Below are 18,090 nucleotides of genomic sequence, written 5' to 3'. Positions count from 1 at the left end.
CTATCTATATGTCAAAAGTCAGTGGAGAGATCTGGAACATGGCTCAGCAGTTAAGGATGGTCATAGCTCTATCAGAATGAAGTTTGAGACCCACTACCCATATCAGGTGAGTTATAAATGCCGATAACTCCAGCTCTAAAGGATGTGATACCCCCGTATGACCTCTGTGATTACCTGCACACACACACACACACACACACACACTTTTTTAAGTTAAAAAAATACAGTTAATAGAAGGAAGTCAGGGGTAGGCAAGGGCATTTTACAATCCAAGTTGGGACGATGTCCTCTCTGTGGTACTAAAGGTCAAATGAGATAAAGCCTTTTACAAAGTTTCTAGAAGTTTCTTTTGATGCTGTACTCAGGCACTAGTCGGATAAACACATCTTCCTAGGAGATTGGGAACTGTGCTGTCTAATCTTGGTACCTATTTGTCCAGGTACAATTCAGAGGTTCTGTTACTGTGAAAAATTCTATAAGCTGGTATTCAGGGGTGTACAATGTCCAGAACTTCACTGTGTTCTACCTCTGACTCTTTCTCTCTTTTGTTTCCTTTACATATTGAAACTAAGCAGTCCACTCTTTGTTTTTTTTTTTTTGTTGTTGTTGTTATGATGTGGACCTCAGAAGCAGTCCACTCTATGTTTTTTTTGTTGTTGTTGTTTTGATGTGGACCTCAGAAGCAGTCCACTCTTGTTGGTGTTATGATTTATTGGTGCTGCATCACCCATAGTCATTCATTTCTAGGAACGTCAAAGTCTTACTTTTTAGGTGGGAATCCTTATAATATACTGTTTCCTATCCATAAATATTTCTGAGTGGCCTGTCATAGGAAAGAATAAAGACTGACTCAAGGGAAGGTTGTAAACGAGCCTGCAGGTCACGTGAAGGGCGTCCTTCACCTTATCTCGAAGTCATAAAGATAATATACAATGAAGATCTTATGTATTTGGTGCTGAGCCCAGTTTATCCCTTAGGTCTCCCTCCCTGGATCTCTCCTCTTGTCCCCTCCACATGTCCCTTTTCTGAACTTTGGGTGAGAAGTTCAACATTCACTGGCCCCTCTTGTCCTTTAGACTCTTGACTGGCCAGCACACTGTTGCCCTGTATTTTTCAAGACTTTGGGAGGGGCGTTTTGACCATCTGAACTAGACTCCTGACAGAGCACCACACTACTGCTCTCGGTTCTCCATGGCTGCAGAAGGGACCATTTGAACTGCAGTAGGCTTTCTGACACTCAAGAGAAAAAGTTTGATTAATAAGAAGGAGTTAGACATTTGAGTGCCCTCTCTCGTTGCTCACCAAGGTACAATGGCTTCCTAAGGAGTGAATGAGATGTGTTGTTTTGTTTGAGCACCTGGCTACTTCCTCCTACTGCAGTGGCTATTTGGTCATGGACTCTTGTGCTGACTGTCCTTCCTGCTTGTACATCCATTTCCTTCCATTTTGCTGCTTAAGGACTACATCAGTCACACACAAAACACACACACACACACACACACACACACACACACACACACAAAGACACACACACACACAAAGACACACACACACATCCTGTGCACATACAAACATCCACACATGCACACACCTGCACACACATACACATATACACATACAAACAAAAGCACACATGCATGCACAAACAAATACATACATAAAGTTTTAGAAGAAACTTTCTCCTCAACCAATGTTTCTAAGAGATTTTATGTAGAACAGCATTACAATTAACACAATATAAAATTTAACTTCTACCTGCTATTGTTTGACCCTGGGGACTAGAGAATACCTTCCTGAGTTCCAATCATATATTTCCTGTATCAAAAGCATACTATTAAACCTTTGTCACAATATTTTATTACACCATGTTTTTCTACTCCAGTGGTCTGCAAAGCAAAGGGAAATTTTAATGCTTAGTGTGGAAAAAAAGTTTGGGTAACTAATTAGAACATCTCAGAATGCAGTTGCCCAGGGTTATTTTCCAAATGTCCTGTCTGGAATACAGAGTTACGCAATCATAATTTTATTCATACTGTTGTGTCAGAGCCTATGAGACCATAGCCCATTCACATTGCCCCTCCTCCTTATGCTCGGCCCATGCAGACCAAGCAGAGATGAAAGATGGACCCTCCTACCCACTCTGCGGCCTTCTGTGCCAGTAGGCCTGAAACTTCAGAGTTCGTTGTCCAATTGCCTTCTCTGCCCCAAATCTTTCCCTCTCCCTCTCTCTCCTTGTGTTCCTCTTCTCTTCCCTCCCCTTTACACCCTCTCTCATTTTTCCTCTGACCCACCTTCACCCCACATTCTTCTGGAGGAAAGAAAAGTTTCTGTGGTTTATTTGCTCCATTGTGTGTGTGTGTGTGTGTGTGTGTGTGTGTGTGTGTGTGTGTGTGTGTGTGTGTGATAGCCTGGGCTTGGGGACCACACAGGCTTTCTGCTGATTACCCATAGTGCTTCTGCTGACACCTGGCCTTGTTCTGGCGATGCTAATAGTATCAGCTCACCAAGTCAGAGTTGGGTGTGCTTATCTTTTAGAGTAGACAAATTGTTTTTCTCCAACTTTAAGGAAGGTTTGTTTCCTTTTAATTGTTCTAGTCATGGTCACCTCAGAGTATAGGTACCATATATAAGATAAGACGGTAAAGGGACCAAAGTTAGGTGAGGAGAGAGCGCAAAGGGTACAGGGCTTACTGTTTAAGTGTGAGTATGCGAGCTTCGGTCTGTAAAAACCATGCAAACACCAGGTAGGCACAAGAACCTACAGAAATTCCAGCACTGGAAAGGCAGAGAATGGGGATCTTCAGATAAAGCTGACTAGCAAGATTAGATATGTTATGAGCTTGGACCTAAGGAGAAGACCCTGCTTCAATGAATAAAAGTCACTTGAAGTCTATCTCTGCCTCCATGCACACACACAAGCTATATATACACATACATGCATACATGTGACACAAGAATAGAATTGGGGAAAGGCTCAGATTGATGAGTTATAAAAAGTGTACTCATGAACAAGATGTCAGCTTGTCCTTAGAAAAAAATCACTCAGAACTTGTTTCTGAGGGCAGGTCTGTCTGGAATGGTTATGGTAACCCTTCCCTCTAAAATGGAAGGTTCACCTTTAGTTCCAGAAGAAGGAGAAGACCAGAGTCCTATGTGTTAGTGTTCACGTTTCTTCAAATTTATTTATTCACCTACTTACTTTATGTATGTGTGTGATGCATGCCTGCTACAAGTGTGTAGACTATCACACCACAGAATAAGTGGTGAGCATCAGGTCTCCCCATTCACCATGTGAGTCCCAGGGATCAACACTTGGTCATCATCTGGGTGGCAAGCATCTTTTTCCTCACTGTGCAATCTTGCCAGCAAATGTCATTCAATTCTGTAATGTTTGGCAACATCTAATAATTCTAATATGAACATCTTATGGATTCATTTGGTTTTCTCTGTTAATGAGTTTGAGCATCTCTTTGTATCCTCATTATGCTTTGGGTGTTCTGTTCTGTGTGTTGAGACTTCATTCATGTCTTATTATCCATGTCTATTCTCGTATCCTTTTGTCTGGTGTATAGGACACCTTTGCTGTCCAAGGATGATATTGTTTTGTTATGTTGAATATCATTTACTCGTGGTGATGTAATTGGGAAAGGGGCAATATGGGGATGAGAACGTTGCAACTACTCTGGAAGAAGCCCTCAGGAATGTCTCTCTGTTGTCAGTCTGGAATGGGCACGTTGGTGGGGAATGGATTGATGAGATTTTGTTTGAAGTTGAGAGAGAGAGAGAGAGAGAGAGAGAGAGAGAGAGAGAGAGAGAGAGAACACAACACTGGGAATGTCACAAGTCTTTTGAAACCTGAAAGATTTCCTCCATTGACCCTCCTCCTCCAACAAACCCACACCTCCTAATCCTTCCCCAAAAGTTCAACTTGGTACTGAGTATTATATATATGAGTCTATGAAGTCCATTATATTCGAACCATCATACTGTTCTTCAAAGTGTCTTCTTGAAGCCAGCAGAAGGCTTTGAGTTAGTATGGTTTTAACAACAGTGTGTTTTAATCTCATAGATACAGAATGCCTAAAATTTTATAACTATTAGATATTTTGTAATGAATAATTGCTCTGATAGTGACATTGACACTTGGAGTTGTCATGGCTCCCCCAGCACTGTGTTCTCTATGTAATTTGAAGGTGTGGTCCAGCCACAGTGACTCAGCCATCATGGATTTCTTCAGAGGCTATCACTGTGTTTTGAGAAGGAAACAGCTTACCAGCCATGCTAATGGCTGCCCCTCCTTGCTATTGTGTGGACTCAGGACTGAATTGATACTTTGGATTATTTTATTTAATATGTATGTACATAACCTTGATCTTTGTGTCCACCTTTTTGTGGATTTTCACACACATATATTTGCCCCAACCAAGGTGCTAAACACAATGCAGCTTATATAGTACGTCACCTATGACTGTAGCATCTTATCAAAAGCCCTTTCCACTGCCACTTCTCTGTCCATCCAATCATTATTTTCATTGGTATTTTTTTAAATGGTGACCTAGTACAAAAGTGGCCTTCAGGAAAGGGTCATGATGATAGGTAGGTTTCTGTTTCTCTAATATTTTCATAACACTAAGAGGCAGTGATCATATAATCAAATACATATAAATAAAGATTTATAGATCAATTTCTTTTCTCCCTCTGGGACACTGGTTTCAGAAAAAAATTATTTGTTCATCACTAGTTGCACAAGACACAAGAGTTAGTTTCTGGAGACATACTATCAAGTTCTCAGGCAAGACCTGGCTCACAAGAGTGCTGAATTGTACCTGTAGGGTGGTGTGAATTACTATTTTTGGTTTTCTAGAACTCACTTTGTACATTATAGCCTCCTTTATATGTTCCAATCTTTTGTCTCAGCTCGTGTCAGGGTTTGAATAAGAATTCAAAAATTGCTTCTAGGATTGCTCTCTGTGTTGCCAGATGTGCTGATGTATTGGCATCAAATTAACATTTCCAAAAATGTCACCAAATGCTAAGGGAAAACAGAGATGTAAGTGTCCTTCCAACAGCTGCATGCTCTTCCTGAACCCAGTTCCTTCCTCGTCAGTGCCCAGCATGGGACTCTAAGCCCCTTTGTCAGCCTGGCTCTGCCTGTGCAGCTGCTCACACACAGATATTAGGTCTCTGTAGCCATGTCAAACAGTTACAGATTGTTTGGAGAATGACCCCCGGGTCTTGTGTTCCAGTTGACTGAGCAGGTAGAATATCTTCGCGCAACTGAGGTGCCCACCGGTGCAACCAAAATTTCATTTGCTCATTGAACATCTGCTGTTCCCTCATGCCAGCATGAAAGCAGAACTCTCCCTGATAGGGGACAGGAAAAGACAGTTTATTCTGGAACCAAATATGAGTGTCCATGGCTGAGAACGACGGAAGTGACTGCAACCTCTTCCCATCCAGAAGCTTGGGCTTGTCTGGTCTTTGGAGGGCTGGGTGTCTTTTCCACATCCTGTGTTGTGTGGGTTCTTCATCCTTTTTTTTTCAATGGAAACACAAGTATTTTTCATTGTGTTTCTTATGGAAATACTATATGTTCTCCTGAGGTAGTAAATATCTGTAGAGGTGATGTTGTTTGTTTTGTTTCGTTTTTGTTTTTGTTTTTTGTTTGTTTTTGTTTTTGTTTTTGTTTGTTTTGTTTTGAGAGGTTCTTGTCTCCTTCATCACCACTTTTCCCTCTCCCTCCTTCACAGATGTAATCCTTCACTATACAGATACTCAGTGTGTTTCTCATGTCTTCAAAGTGACCTAAACCTCAGCTCAGATGTCTCATCATCTCGGTAGTAGTTACTCCTGCTTTCAACTGAGTCTACCTGGTTGTTTGCAAATCTGTCATTTGGGAACAGGTCCAGAACCATCCCAGTCAAGTAGCACCTTTCTTCCCCCTGACGGGATGCACATGCTGAATCAAGGCCTGGTGCACTCTAACCACAGGACCTTGCTTTAGAGAGTCTGGGCACTCAGTGTCTTAGTCAGGGTTTCTATTCCTGCGATGAAACAACCACGACTAAAAGGCAAGTTGCGGAGAAAATGACTTATTTGGATTATATTTCCACATTGCTGTTCATCATTGGAAAGTCAGGACAGGAACTCAAGTAAGGCAGGAACCTGGAGGCAGGTGTTGATGCAGAAGCTATGGAGGGGTGCTGCTTACTGGCTTGCTTCCCATGGTTTGTTTAGCCTGCTTTCTTATAGAACTCAGGTCCCATGGATGGTACCACGCACAGTAGGCTGGGCCCGTCCCCACTGACCACTAATTGAGAAAATACTTACAGCTGGATCTCATAGAGACACTTCCTCAACAAGGCTCCTTCTCTCTGATGACTCCAGCTTGTGTCAAGTTGACACAAAACTGGTTCACAAAACCAGTACACTCCACATGAAGGAAGCAGAGATAGCCATTTAAACAAACTGTGAAGTGCTAGCCCTTGAAAAGCTTCACCTGGTCAAGACTGCACATTGAAATGGCCAAGGTGGTTTATGCACGGAATTTTTTACATGACCTCACAAATGGAGCAAGATTCCCTACCACTACCAAGAAGAAAAGAAAAAAAAAAGGTTTAGGAAAAAGAAAACACCAGCTATTAGAATTCCATCCAGGGAGTGTGATAAAAGATATCACTAATCTTTTATTTGATTGACTTTTAATTATATTTAATTATTTAAAGCCGACAAAAATCTAAACATCTTCCTTCTCTGTAAAAAAGAATTATTTGAAATAGCAAAACTTGACTGTATGTGTTGCTCTTGTTACTGCCCAGCCACCCTCTACTGCACTGAGGAAATTCTAGTCTGGTCTGAAGGGTGAATTGTCTTCCTTGTTTAGTGGTGGCCAGTCAGCTGCACTGATGGGGGATTGCTGGACTGGTTTCAGGCTGAAATACAACTGAGGATGGAGGGAAGGATGGAAAGAATAGGAAAGAAAGAAACAGAAATTATGGGAGGATAGGAAAAAAAAGGGGGAAGAAGAGGGATAAGGAAAGGAGAGAGACAAAGTCAGACACCTTTTCCTGGTGAAAGAAGATCATGTTGTGAAGAGTTATGTGGGTGATTTTCTAGATTGGTTATGTGATAACTAATTTGACTTACGAAAACAGTCTTTAAAAAATTAGACATTTCCATCCTGGTCACATTGCAGATATGTTATGAAGGTATCCTCTATTAAGCTAAAGTTTTTACCTCATAAGTTTTGCCGTTGGCGAGAATGTTGAGGATGGAGAAGATGGAGGTTCCTTTGATGTTTTAATCTGAATCTTTTTTCTTAAATTGCTGCTCCCTAGGATGGAAAGAAGAAGTTTGACAAAGAGAGTGAAAAATACTATTCTATTCTGGATAAACATTTGAATTTGTCGGCTAAGAAGAAGGAGTCTCATTTGCAAGAGGTAAGCATGCACATTAAATCATGTGACCTCAACATTCCCAGCCTGGCTGTATGCCCACCCGTAACTTCTTAAATGATCGTCGTCGTGGTTAGCTGGGCGAGTTCACACTGTATGGCAGTCAGTACTGATGGTTCCTTGTGTAAGATACAGGTTTCCTTCAATAATAAGAAAGCCTGAGACAAGATTTTTTCTTTTCCTTGGACATATTTTAAGTAGACAGGATCTATTCAGTTCATACTGTAGTCTTTAAATTAAAGTTGAAATGTTGGTGATATTACTTCTTAAGGCTTTGCTCCAGCAACATGAAGGACATGGACAAGTGCATGTTCTGAAATCTCAGTGACTTTACATTAATTATTTCAGGGACACTTTACTGTCACATGCCTGCTAGCAATTTTCATCTTTTCTTGTTTTGAATCATTTTGTTCTTGCTATTGGTAATGTAGATAGCACTGTCAAGGGCAGCCCTGACAGGCTGGAGCTATGCAGCACCAGTCTCAGAAGAGGGAGTTTAGAAAAAAAGAGAGGGGGGGGGAGAGAGAGAGAGAGAGAGAGGAGGAAGTTCTACTTTTGTTGACATTGGTATCTCAGAGCAGTAAAACTGTGGAGCACCACCCTGACCCCTGAGAGCGTGTGTGGCATAGGGTCCAGTCAGTGCAGGAATATGTTGAGTTCTCTTCCTGCTCAGGGTCTTAGAACTTGCTTATGTAGTTGTCCACTTTAGCCCCTTTCTCCCATCTTTGTGTTTGCAAAGTCCACAAGGGAGGAGGACCTTCTCAGACACATCTCCCAGGAAAGCCACCTACCTTTATGAACTATTTCCCGAGTTCACTCTGCTCCTCTGCTCTCCTCACTCTTCCCACCTCACAGACTACCAAGTCCAGCCACGATGGCTGCTTGACACTTAGAGGTCGAAGAATTTAGTCCAGTGCCAGGAAAGGACCTGGAGTGTCCTGTTGCTCACATTCTCCTAGAGGATGTCCAATATCTTAGTTTAAAGCTGATTAGGACCTGGAGATCTGGCTCAGCAGTTCAGATGCTCCTTGCTGAGGACCTGGATTTAGTTCCCAGCACCCATATCTGGTAGCTCTCAATCATGTATAAGTCTAGTTTAGAGTCTCTTCTGGCCTCTGTGGGCATTGCACACACATGATGCACATCAATTCCTGCAGACACACTACACATACACAGAAAGTTAAAAATAAAAATAATAATTTAAAAAGAAGATTGGTATTAGGAAGTTTGTTTTACTTGATGTTTTATAGCTGTTCATTTACATCTCTGCCTTTTACCATTATTTAACTGCAATACAAACATTATTCATTATATAGTTGTGCAATTGTGGGACGCTTGTGGCCAAAAATGAAACAAAAGACCACCTGATATAAGCCTGAATTGGGCTCTCATAATTTTTTGGCCATGTCTAACATTATCAGACTTGGCTCTATCTGGCATCATTTAGGATTGTCTACGTATTACAAATATATGAAGTCCCACATGTTTCCTTGTCTACTGCATTACAATTAACTTTGGAGAGACATGTTTATAGTATGGACATAGATGTAGTCATATGGCTGAAGTCTTTACTGAGTGTCATCGGTGAGCCATAGCAAGTGCCTGCCGTGGCAGGAAGCATAGCCTGGAAGTTCAGGATCTTTACAGATAAGGACCATGCTTACTGAGATGGTAGATGGTACCTACATCCTCTTCAGGAAGCAGTAACTGTTCCTGAAATTCAGTCTCTTTACAGGGTGTCTCCCATCTTCCTGACAGCTTAGCTTGGTATTAATACTGTCCTTGCTAGTGGCTGTGAGTGCCTTTTACTTGAGAATAACTAGGTATTTGTTGGGGGTCTGTATCTAGCTGGAGATGGAAAGGGATTACAGGGTTAACAATGTTATCCAGAATTACTCTCCAGCATGCAAGCCCATATTATGGGCTGCTGTTAGGAAGCATGGCCCATAGCACAACATAGCTGACATTGAATTAAGCCAGCTCCTGGTATGGAGTACAGAGAGTGTGGCGTGGAGCCTTTCCTGCTGCTCCTCCAGGAATCGGACCTGTTGGGGAGCTAAGTCACCACCCTGTGTGTAGTTCTGTGATATAGCATTAAATGTCACCTGCTTCTTTCCCCGGGCAGGATCAGGCTATTAACCTGCTCTCAAAAGGACCCCTGTCTTCTCACCTGCATAGCTGCATCCTTACTCAATTTTCTTGGAAAAATCAGGTGCTGACACTGCATGAAACTGTCAGTTTGTGTTGACAGCATTCCAAGGCCAGCAACTAAAAAGGCCATTGGAGTAAGTAATGAGCGAGCTAGAGTCAGACACATCAAGACCACAGGCTGGACTTAAAAAATAACATTTGATACGTAAATGATTAATTTCTTTCCAGGATGAAACAAAAAATACCCAGACAGACAGACAAACAGATGAAAGGAAGGAAGGAAGGAAGGAGAGAGAGAGAGAGACTGTGAAGAAAAAAACAGAAGAGCATGAATGCATATAAAATATTGATTTTAAAAGATATTAAACTAAATTAAATAATAAAGTGTTAGGGAATTTATATACCATAGAGCAGTTTCTAAGCCTCATATATGAGAAACATTTGCAAAGCAATGATAAAACCAGGTGCGGATACAAGAGGGAGGTGATTAATGACGGCATGTAAACGACATTGCCTTTTTCCTTCCTTCCTTCCTTCCCTCTCTCTCCTTTTTCTTTCTTTTTTGTTTTCTTTTTCTCTATCTTCCTCTCTTCCTTTCTTCCTTCCTTCCTTTCTTCCTTTCGTTCTTTCTTTCTTTCTTTCGCAACCTCTCACTAGGTAGCCCTGGCTATCCTAAAGCTCAAACCAACCCGCTTGCCTCTGTCTTCCCAATGTTGTGCTTGAAGACCTGCATCTCCCCCAGCCTATGGTCATGCACTGTTTGACTCACAGGACATAAAAAATATTGACTATTCTTCATTTAACCTAATGGATTATTTCCACAGATTTAAAATGTGCCAGGTAGCTGACAGAATTTTTACTGTTAAGAGTTTGCCCTGCAGAAATGATGAGAGATGAACTTAGAGTCTATAACTCATATAGACAGCAAACATTCATAGTACCAACAGTTATAGACATTGCCCTGGTACAGTTAAACCACATAGTGTGACTCAAATGGTATGGGTATGGCTGTTAGAATTGCTTGTGTGTTTGGAACTGGGAAGATGTGGCAGAGGATAATGTGTTTGTTTTGCAAATATCGGGACCTGCACTTGGGTCCCTGGACTCCTGAGTTACAAGTTAGGAGTGATGGTTCACACCTGTAACTCTAGTGCATGTTGGGTAGAGACCAACTGATTCTAGGGCTAGTGCCAGGAGTCTGCTGAATAAAGGAGCTTCGGGTTTGGTGACAGACAGTGTCTCTCTTACACACACACACACACACACACACACACACACACACACACACACACAGCTAAGTACACACTCCCAAACTGCCAACCCTCACACATGTATAAGGAGAAAACCTAAAAATATTGTTCGGCAAATCATTGAAAGAGTTGAGAAATACTGAACTAAGCCAGAATATAGAGTATGTCTCAGATTCGTTTGATGAGGGACTGTGTTGTGTCACAATACTAAAGGTTGCATCCCAGCATTACTTGTTGGGGCTGTATTTCTAGGCTTTATACCTTTGAGTCATACTAATGGGTAAAGAATGAGCTTAGGACAGTAGATATTCATTGACTTACAGATAGGAAATGTAAAAGGACAAGTGGATTCCTTTTAGAAATGCGGTTCAGTTTTCCACTGAAAACTTCAACAAATGCCTCTTACCTCACCCCTCAGGGAGCCACGCCCTTCATTCAGACCCTGTGTCCTGCTCTTCACCACCATTTCATTGCTAAACCCCTTCGTGCACTCTAATCTCTGTACACTCTAATCTCTGTGTACACTAATCTCTGTGCACTCTAATCTCTGTGCACTCTAATCTCTGTGTACACTGCCTGTGTCAAAGGCCATTATCCTGCTATGTCTGGGCAGCTTGCACCACTCAGAGGTCCCAGGACAGCCAGCTACCACTCAGTGGCCTGAGAAACCTTATGCATCCTATGTGTTCCTTTAATTTTATTTTAGTGATCTGTTCATGCTAATATTCTGTCCTTAGGTGCATGGAATTCATACTCAATTTTTTTCTGTTTTCCAGTCATCCCACAGCTTTCAACTCACCTTTGTTTATGGCAGTGCACCAGCCACTTTGGCTATAACCACAAAAGCCATCTTACCTGCAACTGACCCCTGTTTAATCCATTTATTATGCAGTCCCCTTACAGAAATCTTCTGGTTCCTTTGAAATCCTTGCACTGTCTACAGGATGTGGTCTGTTCTCACTCTGTCATTTCTACTGTAAGGTCCCTGTTCAACATGCCAAAGTAGGTATTTTGTAACCACCCTTTTGATCCATCTGGATGTAACTTCTGGGGCTGGGGCAGTGGCGCAATGGCTAGGAACACTTGTTGCTCTTACAGGGGACTCAGATTTGGTTCCCAGTACCCACATGGTACCACACAATTGTATGTCACTCCAGTTCCAGGTTATCCTACACCATTTGACCTCTCTGGATGCCTGCCTGCATTCATGCAGGTCCACACATACATAAATAGACAAACACGTTTCATTCCTTCTGATTCTCTGTCTCGTTTTCTCTCTCTTCCCTTCTCAACAGGCTCTTGCGGTGTATTCATGGCAGAATGTGCTATGGATGACCTCTAGATTCCCGCCAATCCCCTACCTTAGCCAATTGGGATTCCAGGAATGCAGCACACCCTGCTGTAGTTTCTGCTTTTGTTTGTTCGTTCCCAGTCTTCTCATATACCCTCACCAACTCTAAACTTCTCCGTTTCTTTTCTGAATTCACCACTCACAGTTTTCCCTGGAGGGCTCATGCTTCACCAAAGACTCCCTGAGGCCTCTCCATGCTTCACCCCAAGACAGCACATCGGCATCCCAGAGGACTTACAGCTACTATGGAATCATGATTAAAGTCCCTTCTGCTCCATGAGCAACAGGGCACACCTCTGCTCAGACATCATGGCTGCTGCCGTTCACTGTTAGCTTTAAAACTGTCCCACTTAGAAGCTGAATCAGTGTTGTTTCACCTAGTCATAAGAAGGAGACAACGCTTGTTGCTAGTATTATAAACAAAGTCTGTTTTTTAGTTACATTTATTTATTTATTCCCTTTTCATTCTAATATCAGGCCCCTCTCCTTCCAGGACCTCCTCAGCAGATCCTAACCCTATTTTCCTCCTGCCTTCTCCTCAGGCAGGAGTCAGATTCAGGGACAGCCCCCACTCCAGTTATTGGGGCTCCTACGTGAAGACCAACCTGCACATGTGCTGTATATGTGTGAGGGGCCTAGTGTCCAGCCTATACTTGCTATTTGGTTGTGGTTCAGTCTCTTGGAGTCCCTAAGGGTCCAGGTTAGTTGACTCTGTTGATCTTTCTGAGAAGTTCTCTTCCTCTTTTCGTCCCTCCCTCCTTCCCCTAACTCTTCCACAAGATTTGTTGAGCTCCAACTAATGTTTGAGTGTGGATCTGTCTGCTTGTTGGAGTTTCTCAGAGGACAGTTATGCTAGGCTCCTGTCTGCAAGTATGATTGATAGTGACGGTTCTTGCCCATGGAATGGCTCTCAATCTTGGCCATTCTTTGTTTGGGTTTCCCTCCATCTCTGCTCTTTGTCCCTACATAACTGTAGACAGGACACATTTCTGCTGAATGGTTTTGAGAGTTGCTGTCCCTATTCCTCTACTGGTTGCTTTTGTTTTTCTACATTTGTTGAGACAGAGTCCCACATTGTAGAGTGTGGTTGTGTGCCTTGGCTTTGAACTTGCAGCAGTCCTTTGGCCTCCATTTCCTGAATGTTGAAATTATGGGTGTGAGTAATCCTGACTTAAGTATTTTCCAGTCAGCCTCTAGCTAAGGGAATTCATGTCAGGTGGAAAATGCCCTTCTTCATCTTGTACTGAGAAGAAATGGAGCTGTCGTAGTCTTTATGTATACTTCCCTCTGGTGGCCTTTTTATTCCCTCTGAGAATCTTCATTGAGTTGATTTTTATTGCATATTAATAAGCAAAAGCATCTAAAACTGAAAGCTGGCAAAAATAACTATCTGGATTCTCTCTCTGCAGTCTCCATTGGAAGGGCTGGGGCCTTGAGAGGAATGGCTGCCTACACAGCAGCCAAATCTCTAAAGAGATGATTTCAGACTCTTATGTCAGGGGTGCACTAGACTACAACTAGGGCGTAACTGTGTGGAAAAGCTCACAACAACCACTGGCTTGTGGCTGTGATTCATGTGGTGATAAGACAGAGAGACAAGAGTGGGAAGAAGAGACAAGCCCGGAGGAGGGCAGGTGCAGAGGCCTTCACCCTTGGAAGGCACACAGGCGTGCTGAATTCTTTCAGTCAGAGTTCCAAGTGCACACTTGAAAAGCTGTCATTACAAGGCAACATTCAGACACTAGAGAGTCAGTACCCAGGGTTTCACTGCAGGGTGACCACATGACCATCATTCACATCTCCCCTAGAAGGAAAGGCAGTATTTCCCATAAGCCATATTGCTTTCAGGCACAATTTAGTTTAGTTTAGGCACATTGCCATTTTTATCAGCTAGGGAGAGTTTTCCACATTTGGAGTCACATTCTGTACCCCAGGAGACCAAATTAGTTCACCTGTCCTCAAAAAGCCAATTAAAAGAGCTCAACTAATCATAAAAAAGTCAGGTTTATTCAATGTTGCTACATTGGGAAGAGGGAAAATTAGATCGAGTGGACATCCCCCACCAGGTCCATCTTTCGTCCTGAGATGAGATTAAAAAGTAAATATAGGGCCAATCAGGGATGTGCAAATCTAAACAGTTCTGGCCAAGGTGTTGGGGACAGGTTCTCCTGCCTGGAGGCAAACTCCCAGACCTTTTTTGTCTCCCAGTGTGAGATTCCTAGGATATCCCCATTTCTTGGGTGCATTGTTTTGGAAGTCTGGTGGTTGATTTAGGGACACAACTGTCTCATTAGGTTATTTTCAGCAATGCCAGGCTGGTTACTATGGGACTCTTCTTGGCCAGTATGATCCACTACTGGCCAGTGTCAGTCTGGTTAGCAGCCTTTCTGATGTCGGCGGTCAGGCCTGCAGGTCTGAGTCTTCTGCTCAGTCCTTGAGCTAGAAACAGTCACTTTGACTCTGAAGGTGCCTTGGGTTTCTACTGTCTTCTTAGGTGCTTGGTTGCACTGTCTATGATCGATCACACCTTTTAAAGAAAATTGAATCTTTAAATGGGATGCTGCCTGAAACAGAATGTTGTGCTCAGAGCTTGACCTGGAGAGACCACTGTCTCTTAGTTCCAACTCTTCGTTCACTGCTAGTGGTTTTTGTGGTTTGAAGGTGGTCATATGGAGACGACTGGTGCCACAGAAAACAACATACAGTACAAATTAGATGTTGTCTCTCAAGAGCTAGCCCCTCCTTCTGATGCCCAGCTTAGCTCATTCTCCTCGATGATGATAAGAGAAACAGTGGTACATTTATCTGGAATTTCACTTTTCTTCCTACTCGGGACTACATTGTTCCTAAATGATTTTCCAGAGCCAGAAAAATTTTGGCTAAAACCTACCTAATTTTCAACATATGTTAGTTTAAACTCTGGAATTCTCAACTTTAAGCCCCAAGTGAGTTGCTGATAGTATTGGATTATTTATAACTCTATGGCCAAATACATACTAAGTATGTGTCATCTTGAGAGGTTCCAAGTAAAACCCTTGTTTCTGTGATGACCAGGACAAGAAACTGAAGCCGCACATTCTTGTGCTACCTTGCTTGGCTACATTAGCCTTGTCAATGGCTCAGAACCACGGTCTGTTCCCAGGTTACGTCTCAGTGGACAGCCGGCAGCAGAGCGCCACTCAGCTGCCTCCATCAATCCCAGCTGCTGCTGGAGAACGGAATGGGGCAAGAAAAGTAGCCTATGTGCTTCTACAGGTCCAGCGCCACTCTTCCAAGATGTCTGACGACGGCATGGAAGAGGAGACACAGAGAAGCAGTGAACCTGTGTCAGTAGCTCTGGCCTACCCCGACTGCAGTCAGGAGGAAGAGGCGCCCCTGGTGTTGCTGGAACAGTTCGCTATGGAACTGTTCTCAGCTTTTTGTTTGGTTTTGGCTCTGCGCAGAAATTGCTTATGCCAGATTGTCTGTAATGGCGTGTCACCTTCTCGATTAACATCCTCAAACACTTCTTTTATTAAAACCCAGACTTGCTATGACCTTACTTTCCCTGATTCCTCTGCAGGCAGCTCTGCCGGGCTTGTCTACCTCCAGTCTTTCACGACGGTGACTTCTGCCCACCCTTCCTGCCTCCTTTCCTCTCTTCTTTCTTGCCTTCCTCCCCCATCTCTTTCTCTCTCTTTTCTTTCTTCAGTTTTCAACTTACAAGGATGGAGATTCCAGTGTGAACTTCTCACACGTGAATCTAATTATTCGTTGTCCAGCCCACCCACGCAGAGTGCCCTACTCCAACCCCCATTGCCCCACCCCACCGCTCTCAAACACACTCCTGTTTCAGGACAGACACGTCTATTCCATCACCTTCTCTTGCTTTCCTTCCTCTCTGTTCAGACATCTTTGTTCCCTTCTAGGCTGAATTAATTCACTGTCAACTGTTGATGTCGAGAGCCAATTTCTGCCATTTTCTCTCAGAATTTAGGGCTGTCTCTAGATTCTTTCTGTAGATTCTCATGTGCCTTGGTATTCCTCTCTGGAGATTTCTCCCCATAATTTTACTGTGATTTTAATAGAGCTCTTTTTTTTTGTTTACTGTAGCATTTTCATTTCATTCGAGAAGGTATTGTAGCTTGTTGTATCCTACCCTTTGATGGTTAGCTCTGTGTATGTGTCTGTATTTACCTTGACTCCACTCACTATAAGCTCTAATGAGGTGAAGCTGCATTAAAACTATTTGCAGAAGTTAGTATTTAATGAAGGTTTGTGGGGTTCCCACTCCCACTGTGATAGACTCATGAGAGTTTGTGGGGTTTACCCTGTGCCCACTCCCTCTGTAATAGACTCATGAGGGTTTGTGGGGTTCACCCTATGCTCACTCGCTCTGTGCATAGACTCATGAGGGTTTGTGGGGTTCACCCTATGCCCACTCCCTCTGTAATAGACTCATGAGAGTTTGTGGGGTTCACCCTGTGCTTACTCCCTCTGTATATAGATTCATGAGGGTTTAACCCTGTGTCATATGCTGGGCTTTCCTTTTTTTAGGCTGATTCACAGATTGGCCGAGAACATCAGAACTTCTATGAAGCTTCATTAGAATATGTCTTTAAAATCCAAGAGGTTCAAGAGAAAAAGAAGTTTGAGTTTGTGGAACCGGTAAGTTTTAGCTTTTAAATGTATAAATAGCTTCAAAAATGATCTATGAGAAAAATGTTTTAGAGAAAAATTTTTCATTTGAAATTATGTTGAATGAGAATTTTTTTAAAAGGGAAACTGGGGAAGGACAAATACCTTTAGGGCAGCAAATTCCTCTCTGTCATTTTGTAATGGCGAATGAATGAAATGCACCAGTAAAACCCATAGAATGCACAATTCAAACACCAAATTTTGGATTCAGTTAATAATGTATCCATATTGACTCATGACTGTAATAACTCTTCCACAGGAATGCAGGCTATTAACCATAGAGGCCTTATGTGTGGGATGCAGAATGTGTACTTGAGGGAGCAGAGGAGAACCCTCATTTCTTGAGGAAACATAGAACTGTGCTAGAAATAAAATCTATTAATTTAAAGCTAAACATTGGTGTCCATTGCATGGCAGTGAAGTCTTATTTGTTAAGTTGATTTGGTGGGAAATGCTCTGGGAATGAAGGATGCTCCCCTTTCGTTATATCTGGGAGTGCCTTTAAGAGAGAATTAACTGGGGGTATGGGAGGGGTGTGTTAGTCATGAACGTGGGTGGCACATCCCGAGGGCTGGGATCCTGGACCTAATTAAGCTCATTCCATTTTCTTATATTTTCCCAAGTATGGTCTAATTTGTAACAGTGTTGCTCACATAAGAATTTTCATAAGGTGGCATCTGTGATAGGTAAGGTCAGCTCTGGCACCAGGGCAGTCTTCTGATGTTGATCCATAGACACAGCTCAGTTCCCATGAGATGAGAAGACAGGCCTGTGCCTAAGGAAACCATAGAGCAGCTAACCGTTTCTTCCAATGATACTCATGCATAATGAAAAGTACTAACCTGTCCCTGCTTTAGAGAGACGATGACCTACTGAAAAGTCACATCTGTCACAATCTGTTTCTTTGTGGGATCTCACCAGACATATGCAATGAGGAGGAACAGAGGCTGCAAGAATGTGGGTCCCCTCCTGAGTTGCAGGTTCTCAGCTTTGGGGTCCACCAACTCAGTCTGGTAAACAAGGCCCTCTATATCTTATAAGGCTAGTCCCTGAGCCAGGAGGATTAGGAGCTTTGGAAACACAACTCAGCTTCAGGGATTTAATTTTCTACCAACTTCATTGCTTGTTAAAGTGCTAAGTTGTTAAATTCCCTTAGAATGAGAAAGTAACTTACCTAACAGACCATCTGATCAAACTCCATACGACT

At 42.6% G+C, this 18,090-nt stretch overlaps 1 protein-coding gene across 2 annotated transcripts in view; it reads left to right on the top strand.

Annotated features, from left to right (window-relative positions):
* Arhgap42 (Rho GTPase activating protein 42) overlaps positions 1–18,090 on the top strand; it is a 230,111-nt gene that overhangs the window by 155,313 nt on the left and 56,708 nt on the right. For both annotated transcript variants that reach the window (XM_576354.9, XM_006242515.4), the window contains exons 5-6: positions 7,338–7,439; positions 16,743–16,853. In XM_576354.9, the coding sequence (XP_576354.3) occupies positions 7,338–7,439; positions 16,743–16,853 (213 nt within the window). The remainder of the gene's footprint in view (positions 1–7,337; positions 7,440–16,742; positions 16,854–18,090) is intronic.

This window comes from Rattus norvegicus, chromosome 8 (assembly GCF_036323735.1).
Source record: "Rattus norvegicus strain BN/NHsdMcwi chromosome 8, GRCr8, whole genome shotgun sequence".
NCBI classification, from domain to species: domain Eukaryota; kingdom Metazoa; phylum Chordata; class Mammalia; order Rodentia; family Muridae; genus Rattus; species Rattus norvegicus.
This window is presented reverse-complemented; position numbering and strand designations above follow the sequence as displayed.